Source organism: Chrysoperla carnea, chromosome 1, assembly GCF_905475395.1.
Source record: "Chrysoperla carnea chromosome 1, inChrCarn1.1, whole genome shotgun sequence".
In the NCBI taxonomy this organism is placed as follows: domain Eukaryota; kingdom Metazoa; phylum Arthropoda; class Insecta; order Neuroptera; family Chrysopidae; genus Chrysoperla; species Chrysoperla carnea.
Window position 1 is genome coordinate 31,732,808 of NC_058337.1, and position 25,762 is coordinate 31,758,569.

The 25,762-nt window shown below is 29.2% G+C and overlaps 2 protein-coding genes across 2 annotated transcripts; both read right to left on the reverse strand.

The window, feature by feature from the left end:
• Window positions 1-3,246: 3,246 nt before the first annotated feature.
• On the reverse strand, window positions 3,247-9,515 carry LOC123305571 (phospholipase B1, membrane-associated-like). The gene is made up of 6 exons (XM_044887337.1): window positions 9,390-9,515; window positions 8,435-8,648; window positions 8,052-8,278; window positions 6,490-6,652; window positions 4,464-4,775; window positions 3,247-3,458 (listed from the first exon to the last, which is right to left on the reverse strand). Exons 2-6 carry the CDS (start codon window positions 8,592-8,594, stop codon window positions 3,319-3,321), a joined length of 1,002 nt encoding a protein of 333 aa, XP_044743272.1. The 5' UTR covers window positions 8,595-8,648; window positions 9,390-9,515; the 3' UTR covers window positions 3,247-3,318.
• Window positions 9,516-15,196: 5,681 nt separating this feature from the next.
• On the reverse strand, window positions 15,197-24,534 carry LOC123299301 (corticotropin-releasing factor receptor 1-like). Its single transcript, XM_044881697.1, has 11 exons — window positions 24,502-24,534; window positions 24,388-24,426; window positions 24,285-24,323; window positions 24,039-24,218; window positions 22,907-23,066; window positions 22,353-22,478; window positions 21,115-21,350; window positions 20,883-21,057; window positions 19,308-19,518; window positions 18,060-18,273; window positions 15,197-15,469 (listed from the first exon to the last, which is right to left on the reverse strand). The coding sequence occupies exons 1-11, from the start codon at window positions 24,532-24,534 to the stop codon at window positions 15,197-15,199; spliced, it is 1,686 nt and encodes a 561-aa protein (XP_044737632.1).
• Window positions 24,535-25,762: the final 1,228 nt, after the last annotated feature.

Consider the following 25,762-nt stretch of genomic DNA (forward strand, 5'->3'; position numbering starts at 1 on the left):
CAGACGCTAATATACTCCGAGTTTCAATCGCCAATAACTCGGAAAGTATGGACTTTTTGAAATATGTTTCAGTGACACTTTTTGCTTAGAATTCATTTTCACCCCCCAGAGAGGTTGGCGCACAAATTTTTTTTAAACTTCTTTATATCAGCTTTTAACAATGCAGTCGTACAATTTTTTTAGAGATTCATTGACTGGCCCTGGATTCCGATGTATAAATCTTACGGGTTTTCACTAATTATTTTTAGCGGAAAGGATTCCTAATATATGTGTGAGACGGTGTTTGTGTAAAGGGTATAGTAACAGTAAAAAACTTTTTAACCTTAGTTATGTATAGAAATAAAGCAAAAGAAATAAGCCAATAATTTTTTTCCTGGGCTGCCGCGACAGAACTACCTTAATAATATACTAGTTTTAATTTTTTGAAAAAGGTGCAAAAAATAATAATAAATGCCTTCGCTCAAATTGTGTAACCTTCGATTGTATACACTCCAATGCAATTGTTGACCGTTCTTAATGTCAACTGATACAATTGATTTTTGATACTGGTAATTATAATACTTACACAAAAACTGGGTCTAAGTCAAGTACCAAGGTTTGTTGCACATTTACTTTTTCATGTCTAGATACAATTTGAAGAAATTTAATAATATAATTTTTTGAAATATTATTGAGAAATTGCATTGTTTTATTTACATTAATCACGATGAGAATTATCTCACTGAAATATATTGCCTAACTTATTGGTTTATTTTTAGGGACATAAATTAATTGTTCAATTCGTATTGAATTAAAGGACACCAAGAGTATATTGTAAAAGCGATAGTCCAACACGAGATAGCAAAATATGACTGAAGCGAGGGATCTGAAGAAATAATAGTTTGATTTTATTTCTACTTTATTTATTATTTATGTAAATTTTTAATAAGCTTGACGTGCATGTCTGTATATATAAACCAGTTTATAACTCGAAAAATGGGTCAAGACTCATCAATTGTTAAAATACCTCCAAAAAACATTTCTAGCCTTCTCGGATAATTTTCATGCACGTTTGTTTCAAAATATTACGATTTAAAATTTTTTGTTTAATCTTATCGCTATTTATACTATAACAAACTGAATGTGCTTGATAAATTTTTTATTTAAATTTTAAAACTTTTCGAAAAAGGGTTGAGAATTTCATATACACAGACTTTTAGCCTACATCGGCCTAAAATATGTAAAAGTTCTTAAGTCTTTTATTAGTTTTGTGTCACGTGTTAATCTTTTATTGATAGTATAAACTATTTCAAGATTAGATTTTTGATGCAAAAAAACAATAGTATATATCGTTTTTTTTAAGTTAACAAGAATTATAAGAGTAGGCTATAAATAATTTTGGAGGGATTACTACTAGTGGTGTGAGTGGCATCTAAATTCCACCAGTTCCAATCCCGTTTACGGACTAGTGACTATAGATTTGTCTAATTGCATACATCAATACAAGGAAATTTTTTGATAATCCTTTAATAAAATGTACGGAACCATCTAGCCGTCACGTATCATGCGTTTGCGATACAGGCCACAGGGAGATAATAATGCAAGGGAATTTCTCAACTGATTTTATCCACTAATTAAGCGTGAATGCTGACTAATTCTTTAATATAATCTGAGTTATCAAGAATACGTAACCATCTAGCCGTCACACAAGAAATGGAAATTCAAATAGTGAAGGTCACGGAGAGATATACAGAATGTTCGATTTACATCTAGGCATATAAATATCACTAGTATGACAGACTACATGCGTTAAGCAATGCATCTAAGTGAGAGGTATTATATACATGTGTTGAAGCTTTGATATGCGTTGAGATAGTTGTAAGCCGCTTGGAGAGTGGGAGTTTCTTAGTTGGGTATATGAACTACAACACATAAGCCACGATACAAGTCATTTTTGCAATTTCATATAACACCTATAACACCTCTTACTTAGATGCATTACTTAACTCATGTACTCTGTCATACTCGTGATATTTATATGCCTAATTGTAAATCGAACATTCTGTATATTTGATTACAGTGAACGGTTGTTGTGAGTATTTCATTGAAAATATTTATATATATGAAAACAAACAAAACATGCTGTGTTATAATATGGACCCACACGTACCTACCGAATAATTTTTATGATAGTGTAAAGATCTAAAGATCCCTGCTATACAGTTAATTTCGAAGCTCCTTACTCCTGCCCATAATGCTCACAATTACAGGAGCCATTGGAACTATGTTCCTTAGCGCATATTTCGTTTTGATTTGTTTGCTGCCTGGGAGAAAACCAAAAAAAGGGAAACAAAAACAACGACACCAAAAACCGACAAGTAGGTTACCTAGGAAACTAAAACTTTTTCAATTAATTCAGCTGGCCATGAATTTTGAGTTGCAAAGTGTAAAAATATGAAATAGTTACTAGGAGAGCATGGGTTAATGAGAGACCGCGAGTATTGGGTGCAAGTCCAAAATGGACTTCCCAACCGTCCTTAATTATGTAAATGAAGTTCGAGTTTCTTTGTTTATGTTTGATAGAGCTAGCCTGAAGCGCAGAATGGCTTAATTTCACTCATTCAGTTGTACGAGACGATTGTTTGTTTTTTGCTGCACTGTTATACAAAATACAAAATAATAACGTCCCAGGTCAGCATTAAAATACATGCGCTTATAATTAACGTATTTACGTCAATAATATCTCTAAATCTATCTAATTTAAGGTATCACTATTAAAATTTTGATAGTTTAGGAGTTGTAATTTTGAAATTTTAATTTGTTCAATTGAAGGTTAAGCGGGTAATGAGTCTGTATGGTTCTCATTACTCCATCGCAGGGTTTTTATTCCTCGTACCTACAATAATTAAAAGTTTCTTCGGAAACACTAAAAATATGACGGTAATATGTGCCATGAGTGCTCCAGAAATGTTCACCCCTCTCTTTTTTATTTTTCCACGTCAATGTCAACTCACCTCAGCTGGAAAAAGATGGACCTTCGGGAGCTATCTACATCTGCTCCCATAATGGTTGGACAAACGGGACCATTTTGTCACCAAACGTTGCTTTTGTTATTTAATTCTTTGATATGTAAGAATAGATTTATTTGCAACTAACTGAAATCAAATATGAGACCACTCTAGACTGATTAAAATACTCCTATTTATAGAACGTTCCGATGTCAGTATCAAAAAGATGTGGGAAATGAAATACATTAACACAATTCCATTACTTTTATATACATTTATATTCTTTGGTAAAAAAGTCTTTGTATCGTTCTTATCACGTTATATTTGAATTTTACACATCACTATTTCTTTTAGTTCGTAAATAAGGACTTGAATCGTTTGGACATAAAAATCTTCCCATGAAATTTTTGGGCCATTTTAGCGATTTTCGATTAGTTGGTTCAATCATGTTATTCCATAATCCATTGGCATCTATAAAGGAAAATTTAAATTACATTGTAGGAAAATAATTTTTATAAAATGAAGAAAATTCAAGGATGCATTCGATTTACAATTTGAAAATGTATCTACATATAAGACAACCTAACAATCGTAACTTTTACCAAACGAATTTTTCAAATTTGATTTGAATGAATTTTGTTATAACTTCAAGAATGTAGACGTAAAATAAGAATAAAGTTTTTCGATATCTACCTTGGTTTTCAAAATATCGAAAACTAAATAATAGAGAAGTTATAGGTTTATACCATGTATATGAAATATACCAAGGTATACTAAGTTTAGTCCCAAGTCTGTAACGCTTAAAAATATTGATGCTACGAACGAAATTTTGTTATTGGTGTTCAAAAAATCGCCTAATAAGTCCATTTTTGGTTGTCTGTCCGTCTGTCAACACGATAGCTCAAACACGAAAAGAGATATCAAGCTGAAATTTTTATAGCGTGTTCAAGACGAAAAAGTGAGGTCGAGTTCGTAAATGAGCAACATAGGTCGATTGTAATCTTGTAAACCGTTAGAGATAGAACAAAAGTTAAAATGTAAAAAAATGTTTCAAAAAAAAAAAAAATAAACAACTTTTGTCTGAAACATTTTTCGTAAACATTACTGTTTACCCGTGAGGGCGGAAATTGTATAGCATGTATTATATGGGAATATCAGTTATGTATGTGTGACATGTATAGGTATATGTGTAAAGTGACAGAGTAATCAACACTGTCTATACAAGGTATTTCAACAATTAACTTAATCAAGTTTATTTTCACTTGTTTTTTTTTTAATTTCCACGAATAATTTTTAAGAAATCTATGAAACCATACCATCCATCTACCGTTTTCGCATAAGACCAATATCAAATAGACCGACTTTTGAAGTCATGTACCTAATAATCGGGTATCCCCTCCTAAAATTTTTAGAAATTTTTCCAAAATTGCCCTGGCGCTCGTATGTACATCCTTAAATTCAGAAAAATATACTTACTTAACGCATGCATTTTTTGACTCATATGATAACAATCACTAGATAAATATGTGCTATCAGTCAAATTATTTGTCGTGACAGGAAACGTAACATTTTGTGTGTATGGCTGAAGCACAACAGTGAATGTATCATGATTAGTAAATTCTTCCATTTGTGTTACTTCAATTTCAATTTGTCTCCATTGTTTCACTAATGAAAATATTTCTGGTAAGGCTTTCTGGCGATGTTCCCCAAATAAACAAGAACATTCAAATGTTCGTACAAAATAACAGTACGAAGGATTATTTGTCAATTTTGTTAAAATTTCCATATCTAAAACAAAAATTTTCGTTTTTGCTTGATTTGAAAATTCGAACTGAAGACATTTTACAATGTTGAATCACAAAATAATTACAAATAAGACGATTACTTTTGATTCAGCATTAGAGATTAGAATATAGTACTCCCGCATGATTAAAAGTAAACAAAAACAATAAGTAATATATTGCATTTGTGTCTAGAACTCGAATAGCTTAATTGGTAGGGCGCTTGACAAGAATCCAAGATATTCGAGTTCGAGTGTATTTTTTTCAATTCTCTTTAATTGAAAAATAGTATTTTTTAAGAAAACATACTTTGGAAAAAATCGAAGTGTAGGAAGTTGTTTTATAAAAGTCGGAAAAGTGCGGGCAACAGATTCTTGCACAGTAGCGGATTTACCGGGAAGCAAAGGAAGCGATTGCTTGGGGCCCCGCTTGGACAGGGGCCCCAAAAAATGGAAAATTTTGAAAACACATTCGAAAATTTGAAAAAAAAAATAACACATGAAAAAAAGAAAATATTATTTACGCTCATCGATGTGTCAAGAAAAAGTTAGTGATTTAGGCTTACTGTTTATCGAAAAAGACAAGCTTGAAAAACTTGACTTTGATGATGTCATTCATCAATTTGCGACTGAGAAAAGTAGAAAAAAGTTGTAATTTAGATAGTAAATTATAAGTTAACTGTAAAACATATTGATTATGCAAAATTAACTAGTTATTCATTATTTTGAAATATCGGGGGGGGGGGGGGTATTTTACAATGAGGGCCCCAAAAACCTGAGGTTGCTTGGGGCCCCGTCATAGGTAAATCCGGCAGTGTTCTTGCAAAATAATTAAAAACGAAAAAAGAAAATTTTGATTAAACAAAAAGAAGAGGGTTGCGGAGAAAAAAAAACAAAAAAAAAGAGACTAAAGTCTAATCCGTTCGAAGCTTTACTAGAAAACATTGTGTTATCGCTAAAATATTTTTCGCCTTCTATTTTCTCGGATTTTGTCTTAAAAAGCCCAGCCATTTTCTGTCAATATCTTCGTTGCAAACTAATATAACGTTTCCGCAGAATCTGGAAAAAGGTAAAAGTAAGTGCCTCGGAAAAACCGTTCGCAATCAGTAACAAAGCATCGTACGATAGTTTAAAAAAAGGCAATATTAATTTGTAAATTACCGTTTTTCTTCGTATTTTCACAGTTTCATATTGCATCTACGAGATTGGTAACTATGCAGAGGCTTTTGCGAAAGCCGAAAAGAATACTTTTTCTAAACTGTCGTTGGATGCTTCGTAACCGATCACAAAAAAATGACGAAAAACGCGATATTTTCGTTGAGTTTCGAACTGATTTGACTGACAACGTTCCATTTTTGTTATTTTATCAAAATGCGTTTTCCGTTTTCGGTTTTTATTTCGGAAGAAACTGGTTTTTTCCATTCTTCTGTTTTTTAAGCAACATTCAATTTTTCCCAAAGTGTGTTTTCTTCTGCTATTTTTCTTTCTCCTAATTTTCTTTCTCCTAATTATCCCGTTGAAAAACCGTACGAATTATTCTAAATTTTAAACTCTTTTGCTTGTACTATATGAAATAAGCTATTTTCTTCTTTCCATATTGTTTTATTATTATAGTAAGCTTTCTTAGTAAGTGAATATAACACTTGTAAACTGCCCCCAAAATATCTTTAGCTACGCCAATGGAGGTTAAGCTTAATGTCTATTTTCAAAAAGTTGCATAACCTGGCATTAATACGTAATTGATAAATGTACGAGGTATATTATCACGAATATATCGAAATACTTTTATTAAATCAATTCGATGTTGTCTTGTGTACTGTGCTTTATCCTTTTCATAACAAATATCCACACAAAAATCATTTGGTCCAATCATCATTGTAATAAGCTGTAAAAAAAATAAATTTTTTAGATCATTAATTTAACTTTTTTTCGGCATTCTATATGTAGGTTTTATTACACATTGTCAGCGGTTAACCATATTTAGCATAAATGCAAATCATGTAACTACAAAAACTTTGGGTGATTGACAAAGATAAGCTTATTAATCAATAAATTTGATAATTTTACCTGGCCTGAAGTGTACAGGTTAAATTAACTGAATTAATTACTACTAACAGAATTCATAATAAAAATTTCACTGCATAATGGGCTTCTATTAAAAATAAAATACATAAAATAAATTCTGTAGCCCACACGAATAACTTCCCAGAGGGAGGAAAAAACATTTTAAAAAAATGTCTTGTTAGTCTTCATAGATTATTCTTCGAACATGTACTGCAGCTTATGCTGGAACGATCATTATCTATATAGAAAAATGATGTGTTTTATCCACTTTTCAGATTCTGTTTATTCAGTTTTTTTATTACCATTAAAAAACGGTTCAACTAATTCTTCTGAAAACTCTTTCAGCTCTTAAATTCGCGATTACGTACCGAATACGCGATTACGTGCCGAGGCGAAAGAATCCGAACGAACATACGAACTTACGCACATACGTGCACACACACAGACATTATATTGAAAAGGTTTGATTCGGATATTGCGGCCTTGAAACCGCGGAAATATGTAAAGCTGGATATTTTCAAAGTCGGCCCCATTGCATTAACTTCCTCTGGGAAATTAATAATGAAATTCTCTTCATTCATAATAGGGTATTTGATTGATTTCTGGAAACGATCTCAGATTATTAGATAGAATTTTTCGAACCCATAAAAATTGTTTACTTTTAATTATATGTAGGTAGTTTTCAAAAAATAACTAATAAAAATACTTTATTTAAATACCCATCAAAACGGTTTGAATATATATGCACCAAAATTTTTGGTACGGAGCCCTCAAAAACAGTTGTACTGGACCAAATTGTAAATCTAAACCATCCTCGAATCCCCTTGAACTCACACAAAAAATTTCATCAAAATCGGTCCAGCCGTCTAGGAGGAGTTCAGTCACGTACACACGCACACAAGAAATATATATATTAAGAAGATTATAAAAGCTGTTGCCAATAAAGCACTCTACAATCGTAAACTTATTATCAGGCTGCATGGAACCGAACCAAAAGTTAAATTGTATTGACTTAACTCTCTCTTGAACAACTTTATTAATATTTATTAATTTTTTATTTCGTCAGAGCACGGCCCATCTAAACCGTTTTCAATCACGTGACAGCAGCTAAAATATTTAAATTATTTTGCATTTTTTTGTTAATAAATAATTTTTTCTGATAATTCTAACGAACATGCATGATCATTACCAATGATGGAGTGTGTTATTAATTCTCTAACCTTCCAATCGTTTTGAAAATCAATTCTTGGATCGTTTCTTAAACGTCGCTTCAATTCCTCAGCCATCGACACCATATCTCTGGAACTGGCACCAGTTACAGCTACATTAAACTGCGATATTTTGTCTGATGACGCTCCATCACCAATTGAATATCCAATTAAATTTGGATTAAATTCTTTTAATATGTTTGGTAATGTTAAAAATTGTCTCCAATTTGATAATCCGCCTAAAAATTAGTTATGATAAAATTCTTCATTTTATTTTAAAATATATAAACTAAAAGAATGAAATTAAAAAACTTTTATAATTTTTTAGATTTAATGCCTTTCCGTATGTAGCCTCTGTCTATTTTTAACGCAAATAATAATAAATTTAGAAATACCTATACACCATGAAAGTCCACGATTTTCTATAACCAATTGTATTAAATTTGTTGCTACTATACCAAGACCCGCTGTAAGACTATCTCCAATTGCGGCTATTACGTCTATATCACCAGGTCGTAGTTTATGTACCGATTTTGGTCGTTCACCACTACGCATTTTTTGAGTTGGACATGGAAATGGTACTTCATTAGGTATAGAATTTTGTAATTTCTAGACAAAAATAATAAACATGCATATTTTTTGAATAAAAAAATTCACGTTTTATTTCTCCAAACCATTTTTCTCAAAATACCTCTTTCATTATTTGCAAGCACTTTAATTTATTTTGTGCAAAAATATACTTTTAAAAGGAAACTTTTTATTTTTTTGAATTTAATCTCTTTAGAATGAACGAAGGTTCGATAAATTTTGTGATAAAATAAAAAAACTTGTAGTCATACACCAATAATAAAATTATTTTTTTTTTTTTTTTGAATTATTTATTGTAATACAGTATGTACTACCAAAAACCTACTATAAATTCAATTAACAACTTTTTATTTAGCCAATATGTAATTTAATACCAAATTTATTGTAGCGAAAGCTGGCGACATTTTCTAGAGTTTATTTTGAGACGGCTGGATTTTGGATATTTTTTTCCTCATTGAATTTAGGTAGGGATGAAGTGCATCTCGCTCCTGAGAGCGTTTAGCGTTAACTAGCACTGGATTAGTATAAGTAAGGCAAACTAAAAAATTACATTTTTTTATTATAAACCAAATTATATTAAAATTACATCAAAACTAAAATAATTTGAAAAACTTAGTCAAAGATTTTATTTTAGTATTATTTTTTGCCATTTTTTATATATAAAAAAAAAATTTTATTCTATACCTACTATTAGAATTAAAAAGCGTTTATTTGAGAAAAATGATTAAGATTATTCGTTTTCAAAATTACGTATATTATTACGTTTTGTTTATAAGCTGTTGCCAAACTAGAATTAGTCAAACTTCCACCCCCAAAAACTTGTATAAAAAGTTTTCTAAGTGTTGCAAGTCTTGTAAAGATTATCTTTGAATCATCTTGACTTTCAACTTGAAACATAATTATTGAACAAATAAGTATTTTTATCACAATGCCATTTAAATGCATAACTAAAAAGTAAATAAAACATATACTCATTTTTAAATGATAAAAGTAAATTAATGAATTATTATTAATTTCACTCACTGCTATTTTTAATTTAAACTGACAACTTAATAAATACCGTTAGAAAATAAATTTTCTACTGCGAAGGTTTTTAAATTATATGGTTGTAAATATAACTGCTAATAACAACAATCAATTTTTATAGAATACATTTTTTTTCTTTTAATTTTCGAAAATTAAATGTACAATAATTAGAGTTCGATTGAAAATTTCAAATTAAATACCAAAATAAAAATTCATTGAAAATACACAGGTGTTTTATAACATTTTTTAAAGGACACGTAACAGATAAAATTCATTGCTTAAAAAAACTATTTTTATAAATGCGTAGAAATAGAAAATTTATGAAGGTAAACACCTCCCAAAAACTATTTTTTTACCAAATAACTGGTATTTTTGGATCCATTCTAAACAATTAATTTAAAAATTATTATTTATTCGCTCGTAAACAGTCGTTGACCGATCATATGTAAAATTTTTTATCAAATCAATAATATTTTGACTATTTTTAATTAAGGGGCCATACCCTTTTTACGTAGTAAAAATTTAATAATTAATCCTGGAAAATTCAAATGTTATACCCATAACACCTTGGAAAAGTGAGGTACCTAAAAATACAAAAAAACATTCAAACTAAAATTACTTGCGAATATTAATTAGCTTTAAACTTAAATGAAGACCGAACTACCAGTATTTATTTGTAAGTGGTTATTTGTTCGTATTGGGTCATCCACGTAGCTCGGGATATGAGCCTCTAAATTGATCTTCAATTAAGGTGTGCTTGTCCAAATATAAAAACATATAAAGATTAATCTTTTGAAATTTAGAGTTGACGTTCTCTATACAAGTTGTTAAACGGCCGAGAACACAGTCCAGTACTAATGGCTACGAACATCTCAGTGAGCCCTAGGAAATTTTGTTGAATCTCCACAGAATCTTAATCAGTCCCTCAAAAACATAGGTAACGATCATTAAACTTTCTAAACTGAAATAGTAGCTACAAGTAAAATGTTAATATTTATAAATGGCTCAAACTCAGGGGACAAATGTTTTGTGGAACATTTCTTATTAGTTATTAAGAGTAGAATTCGAAAATGTTTGTACTTGCAAAATATTTTGTTATTATCTTTTTTATAATAAATCATATTTCTGACGGTAAAAAAGTCCATCCACTGTTACCTAGAAACTACCTATATCTGACAGAAAAAAGTGAAGGATTATTTTTGTGGAGATTTATGGCCTTCAACTTTTTGAATAACTAGCATTGACGATCTTTTACAATTATTAGAGACGAGTGATAAAAATGTAAAATTTGCAGTTATAAAAACGCAAATATTTTTTTTGGGTACAGGAAATTTGATTGCTTAATTCAAGATTTGTATTCAATACTTCCAAATCTAGAGAATGATAAAAATAATAATTTCGAAGATTTGTGGAAGAAAAAAATACTAAATAGCTGAATATATTAGTTAAGAAAAACCGTCTTTTTTTATATACACATGATTGGATGGAGCTCCTTAAACAGTTTAACGATAATTAACAATGGAATTGTTTTTTAATTTTTGGTGTTTTAATCTAATTAATTAACTAATGGAGATACTATAAACATTTACAATGTTTGATGAATATTTAAATTATCATTAATTAAATTTGATATTATAGAATCCTAATCATAATTATAATATAATAATATAATAGTCTAGTCAACAAGTTCAAATTGGTGAAATATAGAGATGAGAGATAAAAAAAATACGTGTGATATTTCGTTGGATTCGGAATGTTGACTAGAAAATGTGGCGGAAGCCCTTTTAATCACATTAAAAATTGCAAAATTTATTTAACACAGTCGGGTTTTTTAACTTCCCAGTGGGATAGTTATTGTAATGGGTCCGATTTTGCAAATTGAAAATTTAGACATATCTCCACGTTTCAAGGCCTTTAGAGTCGAATAGTATGGTTTTTAAAAGGATGTCCGTGTGTGCACTTGTATGTATATGTTCGGATTCAATATTTGTCTCGCATATCTCGAGAACAAATGATGGTATTGACATAGGACCAGTTTCATTTAACGCATAATTATGTAACTTAGACCTTATTAGGTTTTGAGCAAAATCGGTCAAGCCGTTTTTTGTACCGAATGAAAAATTGTATAATTGTCACTATTATCACTTATCATTTATATAGTTTTACCATCATGGGGGGTGAAGCCCCCGCTGGGGGGTCCACGGAAAAATGAAAAAAAAAATTTGCAAAAAAAAATGATAAATATTAAAACATATGATATTTTTTATCCATTCCACTGGGAAGTTAGTCGTGTATACCTTTCGGGTCGCACTAAAAAAACCCTCTTATTAAACTATATCGAAACCTAAAACCAATTTATTATTCTTACTTAAATTTGAACATATAACTGAATGTATATTTATACAGCTTAAATATTTAAGACGAGTTATGGGGGAAGAGGTTTTATGATGATGGTCTTTGTTCGGCAATCGTTCATAGTCCCAATTTGAAGTTAGTGTCATTTTGCACGCCATATATTACAGATGCAATAAATATTTAGATTTACACGTTTGATGAGTGGTCTCTAGGGTGGCAGTCTTATCCGTACGAACTTTGATATTGAAAAAACCAATATCCTATTAAACATGTAAACATTTTTTTAGATACCATTAAGACTGTGCGTACCTAAGTTTTTTTAATATTATAAGTAATTTGGATAGTTCTTATCTATTTCGACTTACGTAGAGATCTGGATGGAGATAATTCTTGTCAAAATTGTGTCCGAATATTGGTAATAGGAAGGACAAAGAGACTACTAAATCATAAGATAAATGAAATCGGTACAACTACTAGGGATAACACTGAAACTATACTGTTGGACTCAGCCTTAAAAAATGGAGAATTACAAATGACAACTTCTACTAGGACGATGTGACGAATCGATGACTAACAACTTACCTTTAATAATTCAAGGTCATTTTTGTCATTAAGAAAGAAGTATACGATAACATTTTTAAAATCGGTTTTATTCCTAAATATAACTAAATTTAATCGAATTTTTATCAGTATCACACAGAGCATATTTACTTTCTATTTGATTTAAAATTACAAAGCTAAATGCTTTTACTTTCCCCTCTAAAATTAAAAATATTAAAGAATCATATTCATAGAATTTTTACCTATACTTATTTGGGATCTTTACTAAGAGATTTTTTTATATAATAACAGGTTATGACTATTAAACCATAAAATACTGACAGATTTTGGTACCTCATTTTCTCGCTTCATCCAAGAAGGGGGGGGAGTGGAAAATATTCCAAAGGTGGCTGAAATAAGGAGAAAATTGCGAATGAATTTTGCGGGTAACATAGTGAGAAACTTTGCATATTTAGGTCCTTAATCTTATTTAGTCATTCGATGAACATATTTCTCCATATTTTCTTCACGGTATCCACCTGCATACTTCCGATTGTCAGAACACCTCTAAAATACTTATACAGCGCATCAACCATCTCGCCCCCTTAGAAAATGTTTTGTGACTTATAATCTGTTTGCCTTTAATTTTTCAATGCTAAGTTTTCGATAAACTAGTCGTAGACAAATCCCGAAAATTTGTATAAGTCGCATAAGTCGAACTGCAATATTTTGCAGTATCATTCGAAGCAGAAACAAGAAAATGAGGTCAGCTTTTATGCCAGTAAAATTCTATAAGAATTACTACAAAATTATTACGAGAATTAGCTTTTACTACAGTTTGTGCCAGAAATTAATGTCAACCATTTTTTAAATATATATATAAAAGTTCTATGTTATGACCCAAGAGGTCGAATTGCGATATTGCTATTCTTTCGTTATTCTTATTATCTTACAAGTTTAATATCAACAAATGTTAATCTAGGTAATTGAGAACTGACTGTTACTTACAAAAAACTTACGATAGTCAAAAAAATACAAAGTTAAATATTTGAAAATTATTGTTAGTGAATTAAAACTACATTTTATTTTCTGGCTTAAAATCCGCAACTCGCGACTCCCAGAAACCATAGGTGTGAATACCTAGGCGGTTGAAAAGGTTATAAACATTTATCTCCGTGTTATAAACAAACAAAACACCATAGAACATACAACCTTTTTGGCTAAGTATGTGTTTATGGCGAAATAATGTTGGGATCTCTTAAAATCTAAAATCCCTCTTTTGTCCTCCTTGAGCAGAAACATACGCTCATGTTAAAATGCCAGTAGAAATTCACTTTGATTAAATAATGTGTGTATCCGGCTTGTCGGTTCATTATTTGATCAGAGACACATCTATTCATTGTCAGTTCCCAATAAGTATTGATAAATCATTATTTATTTTGTACTTTTTAAAATTAAATACTTTTTTTCTAAGTAAAGCTCCAATTGATAAAAATGATGACTAGAAACAATTAAATAACAATAAATAAACGAAGAAATCCAGCCAAAATTACAGAATATTTAAACATATGTCATGCTGACAAGCAATTTTTTCAAATATTTAAAACTACATTTGAAACAATAATTGTTTCATAATTATTATTAAGTTCATAATTATTATGAACTCTTATAATTGCCGACTAGATAAAAAAATGCATCATAAATACATAAAGGAATTATCACAATATATGCCTTCGAAAAAATACACGCTTAGGCTGCCGGTAAATCCAGTGCTTCCAATTTCTGTCTCTGCAAACGCAGGTCTTTGCAGAATTGATAAAAACCTCAGAATCAGAATCAAAAACCTCAAAAATTTATTTGTGTATGAAACGGAGAGATGAAACTTTTTTATGTAATTATGATATATTTTTATCCCTTCCGGCACTTACGGTAAGCAAGAATTTTTTCAAATGTAATGATTCAAAAATCCGCATATACAAAGTGAATCATTTTTATCTACAATGACTAATAGCTCGTTTTGTAGTTAACAAAATAAATTAAACAAAAATTGTAAAGCTTTATGAAGCGCATCATGTTCTGACATCATATAGACTTAGTTCTATGCGTTGCTTTAATAGCAAAGTTAGATTCAAAACGGTTAGAGATAGAATAACACTTTTTTTAATTAGAAGATTGATCCTCATGAAAAACTAACAATTTTTGTTTAAAACATTTTTCCAAAAAAGTTACTGTTCGGAGGAAATGTGATTTAAAAATATGTCGTTATTGCATTTAATCGATAGAAAATATGCTTAATCGATAATTGTAGGTGAAAGCCATGGACACAGGCGAATGTCCTCTATTGCGCTTGAAAACTTTTTGATGAAGCATTTTTTCGTAGTCAGCGCGTTTCCTTTCGATTAAATACAGTAATGAAATATTTTTAAATTGCATATCCTCAACTAGGTCTAATCTGGTGTCAGAACATGATATCCCCCATCAGAATCCGCAACTTTTTTTTTTAAGTTATTGTTTGACTACAAAACTAGCTATTATCCATTTTAGATTAAAATGACCCACCCTGTATATGACCAATATGTTTTACATTTTAAAATTAAGGTATGTATTTCCGGTAAAATCCAGTCCAAATTTCTTCGTTTAAAAATAAATTACTCAATAATATGATGGCTCAAATTTGATTGTTCACAATAATTACAATTATTTATACATGCTTTTGTATTTATATGAATAGTTTTCAGTGCTAATGAATGATATGAATCAGCTGGTGTCATTAATGTACCACTTATATTCTGTTGAATGCGGTAGGTGTTCAATGTATCGTTACTATTTTGTGTATGTTCATAACGTGCACGAGCAATACGTTTACGAAGTTGACATGACGTACGAAAATCACGTACTGATGATGCCAATAAAATTTGTACCTAAAACAAATAAAACCTTATTTTATTTCACATAATTGAAATGAAACGAAAATTACTGTTCATCTATAAATATATAGGAGACTTTCTATAGATATAGATAGATAGATAGATAGATAGATAGATAGATAGTCACTCATCACGATATCTCTGGAACTATAAGACCTAGAGACTTGAAATTTGGCAGGAATATTCCTTTTGCCAAGTAGAGGTCAGCTAAGAACGGATTTTACGAAATTCCACCCACAAGGGGGGTTGCGGGGGTGTTCTGAATAAAAAATTCATATTTTTCAATTATGGCTTTTAATAGTTCAAAACTTGGTCAGAATGTTTTAAATTACATTTAGAAATTTTTTTAACCTTCGGAGGGTAGAAAGGTGTAGCGAGAAAGTGGGAAGGAAATATCGAATATTTACAAATATACCTAAGTGGGGTATCAAATAAAAGAGCATGACGTGTACATTACAAAACTGTTATCCAACGCAAGGAAATGTGGAGGGAGGGGTGCAAGTGGGGATGTTGCCTTTACGCCACGCAAAGCGGGCGGGTAACAGCTAGTACTTTATATTGAAGCATTTCTCAAATACTTTTGTATAAATTGTATAAAAAACAAATTGTATAAAATAATCAAACTTGAATGAATGAGATTTAGATAGGCAATGAAATTCTACAAGTGAGAGTCTTTCTCAGTCTTTGTCATATTATAGTTCAGTACCCTAATTAGGAAAAAAATTGGAGGTTCACACTTCGTGGCCAGAAGCGGTGGATTCGAAATGTCATCAAAAAAAAAAAAAATCTATAAAAATTGCACAAAAGTATACACCTGAACGATCTATCTCTCTTTTCTCTTTCTCTTTTTAAAAATTTTGAAAAAAGGCGGTTTTTTGGGAAAACTATTGATTTTCGCTGATTTAGTCAAAAACGGCGGGGTAAAGGGGATAATAATAGTATGAAAAGGTAGCACTTTTTTGTACTATTTATAATTTTTGTTTCTATATTTTATTTTTTTTTTTTGTTTTTTACGTCAAATTGCAACCGAGTTGGTGACACCTCATGCACGGAGACGAAGCAAGAAAGGTCTATAAAGTTACCACTAGACAGCAATGAAAGACGTCAAATTAGGAAGCCAATCAATAATATAAACCTGCTGCGAAAAGGAAGAAGAGTTGTTATATTTGCCTTTCGAAATTATCAAGGGCTTCTAAACAGTGTTGTGATAAATACAATTGCAATAACTACTCTGAAGATTTTGAGTAACTAAAATACATTATACTTTCTTTTTCAACCAAAATAACTTTAATTTCTTTCATTATACCTTACATTTATAAAATGAGTCCGTTTTACGCTACACTACACTGGTCAGTTACGTCACAAAAGCATACTGGAGCATACTGGATAGATAAGGGTTAAATCAACAACCAAGAATAAATTGAACAAACTATACTAGGTTCGTCTATATAAAAAGTAGGGTAGTACTTAACTTTTTATAATTAACTTTTTTTAAACTATTATTAGGTCCTTACACTTCCCGTTTAACTAAATAAAAAACAATTAATAAAATTAAATCAACAAAATAACTAGTACATATTTAGATAGTTAAAAAAACTTGGTTAGCAAAACAAATATTTTGCTACTAACTTAAACAAAAAATGCCTTTTCTTTTGTATTTATAAACTTTTATATTAATTCACAGTCTATTTATTAAACAATTCATTATTAACTTTCAATAATATTTTTTAATTTGAGCATAATATGCTAACTAAAACAAAACCAGTAACTTGTAAAATAATCAAGAAAGAAATCAAATTTTTATCAAAAGCTTTTTCCTTATTTTTTGGAGTTTTCCGTGGTGTCTCCATGTCTCTATAGTGTCTAAATGCGATATTCACGGACACGAGGTAAAAGTACCTATACATGATGTGAAAGTATTTAATTATATTTTACTACTTAAATTTTTTTTGATAGTAAAATTATTTTTAATTTGCTGAAGTAAAAAATTATAGCTTAGGCAAATTCATGTACAGAATTGTTAAAAATATTGTATAGCTTCATCTAAGATATATTTTGAAATAATTTACATAACTTATTTATTCAAGGTAAGCTAAATTGTATTGCAGTTCATTGTATAATACAAACATAAATATTGCTAAAAATTTTGAACAGTTTAATTTAGTGTATAAATTATTCAAAAATTTACAATGGTAAATTTGAAGGAGTTGTTTTTAAAATATAGCATCAACTGGATCTTGTATCAAGGAAAGAGTAAATTTATAGTTGACTGGTCTTTCTTTCCAAAACCAAGCCTAAACTATATTTTAATGAATCTTTTTAAGAAATTGATCCAGGAAGTACCTTAGTTAAGTTTTTTTCCTGCCAGTTAATTTGAAGAAAATAAGTGTGGTTTGGTTCTTGTTACAAAAGCTTATTTTTTGGAATTTCGTGACAATGGAATTTTATGTTTTTGTGAGTTTTGTATTGTAGGTCACTTAATTACTCAATTTATTTTTCGCGTTATTGATGCGTAAAGATTGCTCAAAATTTACTAGAATTTTTAAATTTATTTATGATAAAATAAAAACTTACAATTATCGACTTCAACAATATTTAATATAAAAAAAATCCTTACTTCTCGGTTTAAAAAACAGTACAACATGGATACAATAAAACCCAAAAGTCCATCCACTGTATAACCAATATAATAATAAGTTTCCTTTACCAAACATGATGTACTTGGTAAGTGATATGATGTTAGAAAAAACTGTACTCCAAACAATGGTGTTAATACTAACGTTGCTTTCGATGCAATCCTAAAAAAAAGTAACAATTCAGGATTCAATAAATTGATTTGAGAAATATTGAAAATTTTACAAAATTACAATAGTAACTGGGAGACTTCTAGTTTATAGACAGTTTCATCAGGTTGTTGGAAAAAATTCTTACTAAAGGTTCGTATAAGGGTACACACTACTGTCGAACGTATCTAGCGTTTACTTATTTTGGTATAATAGTAATTTTTCTGAATAATGACAACAAGATTAAAATCGAACCAACAACTCTGCACCCTTAGTTATAGAAAACTGACCCTGAATGATAAGATGATACAATAGTAAAGTGTGCTATCCTTTAACTTTTAAGGGTATACGAGAATCAAGGCAATTTTAAATAAAAACTTGAATTTTTTTATATGAAGTAGTTGCCCGATTATTAGAATAAACAAAGACTCCAAAAGTAGGCATATTTAATATTGGTTTTATGGCAAAACGGTAGATGGATGATATTTTTTCTTAATTTCTCCAAGATTAATAGGTGGAAACTATAAAAAAAAAATATTTATCAAAGAAAGCTCGTTTTGTCCAATTAATTAAGGATGTATTATTTTTCGTCTAGATTCATGAAGTTATTTCATTATTTTATGTATATACACCATTAAAATTTTTTTTTCAGAATTTTGTTTTCGATGGAAACAATGATATCCTCTAAATAAAAAATTTGATATTCTTCCAAATGGTGTGTAAATTAAGATAAAGCTCTTGAGGCATTCTTACTTAAGAATGGATGAATTAACATACGGTTTTACCAAGATCTGATAAATAAGTAGTTTAATTTATATTAAAAAAAAAATAAATAAATATAAAATCATTCGTTGTTGAAGAAATCTTAACGTCTCTTCTAAAATAGTAGAAGGTTCAGATATAAAATGTTGCACCAGAAGCCAGAATTAGGTCCTGGTTTAGAATCTAGCCCTGTTTTCCAACAAGTATTTATCAAAGTTATTTTCTTAAAAGAAATGTTTTATCGGATTTTATCACCAACAGACTTCGATAGTATTCAATAAACGTACTTAATATGATTAGCATTATTTATATGTCGACGTAATTTTTCAATGATCACTCGCATGACACATAGTAGTAAACATGTATTGAATAACAACATTCCACCGCGCAAACCAACATTAATCCAAGTTCCATAATCATTTGATATCATCCAGCATGCTTCATTGTTTGTAAAAAATTTTATTAGCCCCCAAATTGTGGTTGCTAATACACAGAAAGCTGGAAAAAATACAATCGTTTCGAGTTTTAATAGAAAAATTAAGATAATAATTTCAAGGAAAGAGAGAAGAAATTAGTCGATTTGTGATTTGAAACAGTTTATGAGGTGTTTAATCTTTTTAGTATAGTTAATGATGTTTCAAATGAGGGAAAACGCAAGAAACCGCTACCATTTTGTTAAAACCTCATGGAGTGTGTTTCTTAGGTGTCCAATATCATAAGTAACGCATGAGTTAGTGGCTCAAATGTATTTTTGTTGCTGTTAATAAACAATAAATTGTTGATTCAATGGAACGGTTAATGTTAAAATTGACCTACAAAATAATAAATGTTATACATGTATAATAGTTTTCCATTATTTAACAAATACGTAGCAGTTACGTCATAAAAGTTGCCTAATTACTAATATTTTAATTGAATTTTAAAATTTTATTGAATGTTTATTAACAAATAGAAACATTTGCATCATTAACTCTTAAATGCGTTACTAATGATATTTGCCACCTAAGAAGCACATTCCATGAGGTTTTATCAAAATGCGAGCGTTTTCTTTCATTTTCCTTCGTTTGCCGATTTTTGTAACATCTTTGTACTATATTGTATTATCTGTAATCTTCAATGAGTAGGTAGTATCTACTAGGTAGTTCCGGACCGTTCGATTTTCGATAATAGAGATCAGAAACCAAAAAATGGCTTGTTGAAAAGTTGTTAAATTTTAAAAGACAAACTTAATGATGACTTTGACATCCATGTTGAAACTGACAATGTCATGGCAGACACAGCGCACTATACAACAAATACGAACCCCATACAAATAGGTGTGTAGTTTCAGCCATACAACAAACTACATCGTACTTCTTCGGGGGTTTTTCGGGGTACCATATATAACTTATACTAAATAGCCTGTATAAGACAGGCAAAACATCTGTTGTTTGAAACTGACAATAACCTGACGGACACAGCACACAATATAGCACTAAGGGAGTAAACTCCAGGGCTGACACACATAATTTTTTAGTCTAACTAACTAGTTCATTCGTAGCTGAAATACAAAAAAGTAACATTACAAATATTTTGATATTAGTTATTTGTCCTACTCTTAGCTGACCTCTAGAGGTGTTGTTGGCCTACGTCGTGAATATAGATCTGAACACAGAATTTTTCGTATCATGAATTATTGTCCAGATTATCTTTAAATTTTGCCTTTTTAAGTCTAATAACTATTTTCCAAGTCTTTTTCTTTAATCCTGGTCTGTGTTCTGAGAAAATTATCTGGTCGGTATTTATTGAACGGTCTTAAATTGATTACCATGTCAATTGATAACTGAAAAACTAACTTAAAATCTTATTCTAAATTGATTTACCTGCAATAAAACCATAATAATATTTCATTGGTGGATTACTCTCAAATGTTCTCACTAAAATTTGATACATATAAAATGCATCTAAAACCATTGCACCAAACATCCAATTCGTTGATAGTTCAGTAAAAAATACAACAAATTTACACCAAAACCCATTTTTATATTGAACAGTTTCCTCAATGTTTGCTGTATGTACATTATCAAATATTATATACAAAATGGACCATAATATAAATATATTTCGAATAATTATTGAAATTATTAAATTATTATGTAATTTTACACGTGTTACACGTAGTTTGTAATAAGATGTAAATATTATTGATGCTGGCATTGAGAAGAGAATTGATATAAATAGTAGAACTACATAGTATTCATGAATTAATGTTCCTTCTTCAATGGCTATACAAGAATCATATGATGTGCTGTTCCATTTTCCGGTTGTGGAACAATATTTTGAACTGTAATCTACAAACAAAAAAATATTTATCTGTTATTGTAGGCGTACATAAATTTGCTGCAATAATATATGGTGTGAACTATCAAAACTGATTTTTTTCTCATCCAGACAGTGAAATCTAATTGAGTAGACGTAAAGAAAGTTATCAATGATTTAAATGCAAAATTCATTCTTTTTTAATCTAGAAATTATAAAATTTTTTTTTTTCGGTGTTTGTTCGAGATTTTAAACAAACATACGTGTTCGAATCTTACATCTTGTAAGGTCCGATTTTATATTCTTGTAGACGAGAATATCTTTATAAGTGATCGTCCATAAATCGGTGTAACTCTTTTAAGAGTGGGAAAATGGTTACTAAGTGCCTAAAAATGCCTAAAAATATGCAAGGATAAGGCTCCAAGTTCAATTTAAATATCGATGTAAATGTGGTTTGAAGTGATTATGAGCGATTATGAGCGATTGGAGTTAGTCTCAATGCATACTTTTTAATGAGCTTTGTTTTTTATTACATTATATAAATAAAAAATTAATTTTTTCAGCCTTTAGCAGGCTGAATGTGCTACTTAAATTATTCTTTAAAAATAGTTTTATGAGCACAATATCTTTTATTTGCCTTTTCCTTAGAAATCGTTTTTAGAGAAAATGGTTTAACAGGAACATTTTTATTATCAAATAAATTTCTTAACATTAAAAATTAAAGTTTTAGGATTGGTCCATTTCTGGCTTCGATAAGATAAAAACTTTTCTATGCTAGGTGCGATAAATATGTACTCTTCACAACAAACTGATGCAAAACAAATGCAATTTTCGCAATAATAAACAGAATAACCTCAAATAATTTATTATAATACGGGAATGATTTACTCTCCCATGTATAGAAAAATATTTAACTTTTTTTTGGTGTTTGTATAATTACCCGCAGGATTCGAATAAAAATAATTCAGTTATTTTTTGTGCATTTAAATTTAATTTTTTATTGTGTAAAGTTGATTCGAAGTTTCTATACTTACGTGTACAAGTTGGACCCGAACTTGTATAAATGTAACTCGGACATGGTTTATAAACAGTTTCATCCGCTTTTGTTGTTGGAAAACATTCCCATCCATCCCATAGCGATTTACAATTCAAAGTGTTCTCTAAAATAAAGAAATGTAAACTTTAAATTTTAATATGTTATAAACAGGATTTGTAGAAAGAAAGCCTGCATGTATACTGTCATTATGCATAGTTAATAAAGATAATATTCCTTGTAAAAAAGTCCAATTAATTTTTCAATTCGAAAATTTATCGGAATGAATCGGAAATTTAATTTGCTGGATAAAAGATACGCTCATAGAATAAATTAAACTGACAATAATAAAACATCGGACCTGCAGTTTTCGAAACGGATGCATTTACGCATTGGGTATATCTTAATTATAGTTGCTGAAAGGCTTCTACTTCTACGTATCCGAAGTCTGATTTCCGAATCACGTTGGATGTAAAATTTGGATGTTACTACATCACTTTTTTGTTATTATATACCTTGATTAGCAATTCCTTAAAAAAAATTTAAATATTTTACCATTGCCAGCGGAGTATCTTAATACATTTTTGCAACATTTATCAGCTTTTTCAGCACAATCACGCCATTTTAAATAAAATAAATTATCAATAAATGTTTCTTCAATTATCTTGGACATAAATTCATCCGTATAGTCGTAATAAATCTTAAAATCATTTTCCTAAAATAAAATTTAAAATTTAAAATTATTGAAAAAATATATATTAAGCGTCTTCAATGTTTAACATAAGTGAACCATTTTCATACACGCATCCCGTCCATTTTAGCGTGTTACAATCAATGTTTGTGAGAAATCATTAATTGAATCTTTTAATTTTTTTTAATATAGAAAATTATATTTATCACGTTTTAGCATAGTAATATGATATAACGAAGTTTTCGTAAAGTCGAAAATTCGATACAATTTTAATGCTTGGTACAAGGTGCTTCAGAGAAATTATCTTCAGTTTGTACCCTTGGATTTCGAAAGAATACATTTTGAGCATCGAGATCCAGCCAAATATTTCGAAAAGTTCAAAAAAAATTATAGACTTTATGAAAAGACAGTAGTACTAAATTTTAAACAACCACATCCTTTTTAAAGGAGGACTTCCTTTCCTTTCCTGAGGAAACATATTCTTCTTAAATAGTCATAATGATTGAAATTAAATTTAAACCAAAAAGACTCATTTTTCAAGGAAAACATTTTTGAAAATAGTTTAATGCAATCCTCACTGAGTTTGGAATCTGGGGGGGAGGTCTTGAGGGAAATATTCTAAAAACATCTCTTCCTACCGTAAAATTACCCTGGACCTACACAACCATGTGTATCTCGGGTCAAATAGTAATGTTCTAGACATAAAACTGAAAAGTTCGAGGTTCGATGCTCAACATATTTTTAGATAATTAAGCATATTTACACAAGTTTTTTTTTAAAATAATTTTTAAAATTAATAATGATAATAATAATTTTAATTACAATGAAAAATTCCAAGGTAAAGGTAATAATATTTCAGAATCGAAATCGAAACAATTCCTGGTTTCATAAAGCCGCTGATGTTGGGAAAATTAAAAAAAATTATTTCGATATTTTTGTAATTTAATTTCAAAAACCAAACGTTTTAAAAAATTAATTAAACAAAATTTCTCTTACTTGTACATACGGAAAATATTCATCAGAATTTGTTACATTTTCATACTTCGAATTATGAATAAACTTCATATAATAATTATCTTTAAACCGAAACATTGGGGTATAATTATAACATCCATATCCTGACCACAATTTAAAAATATCTTCAGACAATGGAATATTATTGTAAGAACACTTCAGCTAGAAATAAAAAAACACTTTACACAAATAAATTTCCCAAAAACAATAAAAAAACAAAAAATTTACCGGTTTATTTCCACTATTTTTTGACCCTGACGATTTAATCTTTAATAAAAAAAAATAATATTTTTAAGTAAAACTATCACCAAATACTTTTCGATCTACTTACAATATTGTCAGCTGAAGATACGTTATGGATTATAACAAGCTAATTATTTTAAAAATAAAATTTAATTAATAATTAAATTTCTTCTAATTTAATTGTTTAAAAAATTAAACTTACCAGTGATATCACATTTAAAAAATATTCACGCATTGTGTGTTCAAAAGTTTAAAATACATAAACAAAATTAATATTATAAAAACTTAAGTATATTTTAATTGAAAAAGTGTGTAATCTCGATTAGAATCTGTTTTATTTCTACAAAGTGTAAATGATAAATTCGAAACGTATGATAAGATATATTTAATATTATTTCTAATTAAAAAAATATTTCTTAATAAAAATATTTATATTGTCATTTTAAATTTTATATAAACTGTTTATTAAAACTGCTCATTAATTAAGCAATTAATTAACATACTGAATATATAAAAAAAAAAACGTTATAAAAATAAATTTTTTTTTTCCTAAACACCACAAGTGATGTACATAACTTATTATTAATATATTAAAAATATTAGACTGACTTTCTTCGGCGTGAGTTTCCCATTCAATTAAAACGGTTCTAATGAAAAAATATAAAGTGAATTATTATATTGATTTGACATTCAATTTCATTAAATATATAAATAATATTATTATATTATTATATTTTATTATCTTTTTTTTTTCTAGTTATTTTTCTTGTGAAAATTTATCTTTATTTTGTTTTTATTTATTTACTAATTAATATAATTGAATTTAATATAAGGCGTGGTCTATATGATATTTTTTTTTCATAATGTGTGACGTATTAAATTGATAATAACTAATTATGGGGTAAATTTATTTTATATTTACATAAGAATTGGTTTATTACTTTAGAGAATTTACCGATTTGTTTTCCTGGAAAGTTTTTATTTTCATTCTCTTGAGTGTCTGGAATATTTTTGTAATATTTATTGGGATTTTGAAGAATATAATGTTAAAATCTTGTGGTCAGTCGTTTCCATATTTCATATTTATATTCATGCAGCTGAAGTATCTTTCGTTTCTTCAGTATCATTTTTATGAAGTTCGCGGGGATTTTGAAGAATATAATGCTAAAATTATGTGGTCAATTTTTAACTTCCAGTGTAGGAAGTTATTGTAATGGGTCCGATTTTCGAAATCGAAATTTGCAACATATCTTTACATTCCACAGTTGGGACAAGACATTAACACCAATTTGTAGAAGAAGTATGAGTGTGCCTGTACGTACGTTCGAGGTCATATTTTCGTCATCGATATCGCGCGAGCAAATAGTGATATCGACCTCGTTGACGTGTCAATATGCAACCAGCAGATATATGGTCCGAAAGAAGTTTTATATTTTTTTATTTAATTCTTTCCTGATCGATAT

What these genes read in the sequence shown, in the direction of transcription:
- LOC123305571 (XM_044887337.1), bottom strand. Translation starts at nt 8,594, where the DNA reads ATGCGTAGTGGTGAACGACCAAAATCGGTACATAAACTACGACCTGGT. An exon ending in ATTTTCAAAACGATTGGAAG is followed by an intron (nt 6,653 to 8,051) that starts GTTAGAGAATTA and finishes TTTTTTTTACAG; the next exon opens with CTTATTACAATGATGATTGG. An exon ending in TCAAAAAATGCATGCGTTAA is followed by an intron (nt 3,459 to 4,463) that starts GTAAGTATATTT and finishes TTTCCTTTATAG; the next exon opens with ATGCCAATGGATTATGGAAT.
- LOC123299301 (XM_044881697.1), bottom strand. Translation starts at nt 24,534, where the DNA reads ATGCGTGAATATTTTTTAAATGTGATATCACTG. An exon ending in TTTTAAATGTGATATCACTG is followed by an intron (nt 24,427 to 24,501) that starts GTAAGTTTAATT and finishes TAAAATAATTAG; the next exon opens with CTTGTTATAATCCATAACGT. An exon ending in TTATTATGGTTTTATTGCAG is followed by an intron (nt 19,519 to 20,882) that starts GTAAATCAATTT and finishes TATTTTTTCCAG; the next exon opens with CTTTCTGTGTATTAGCAACC.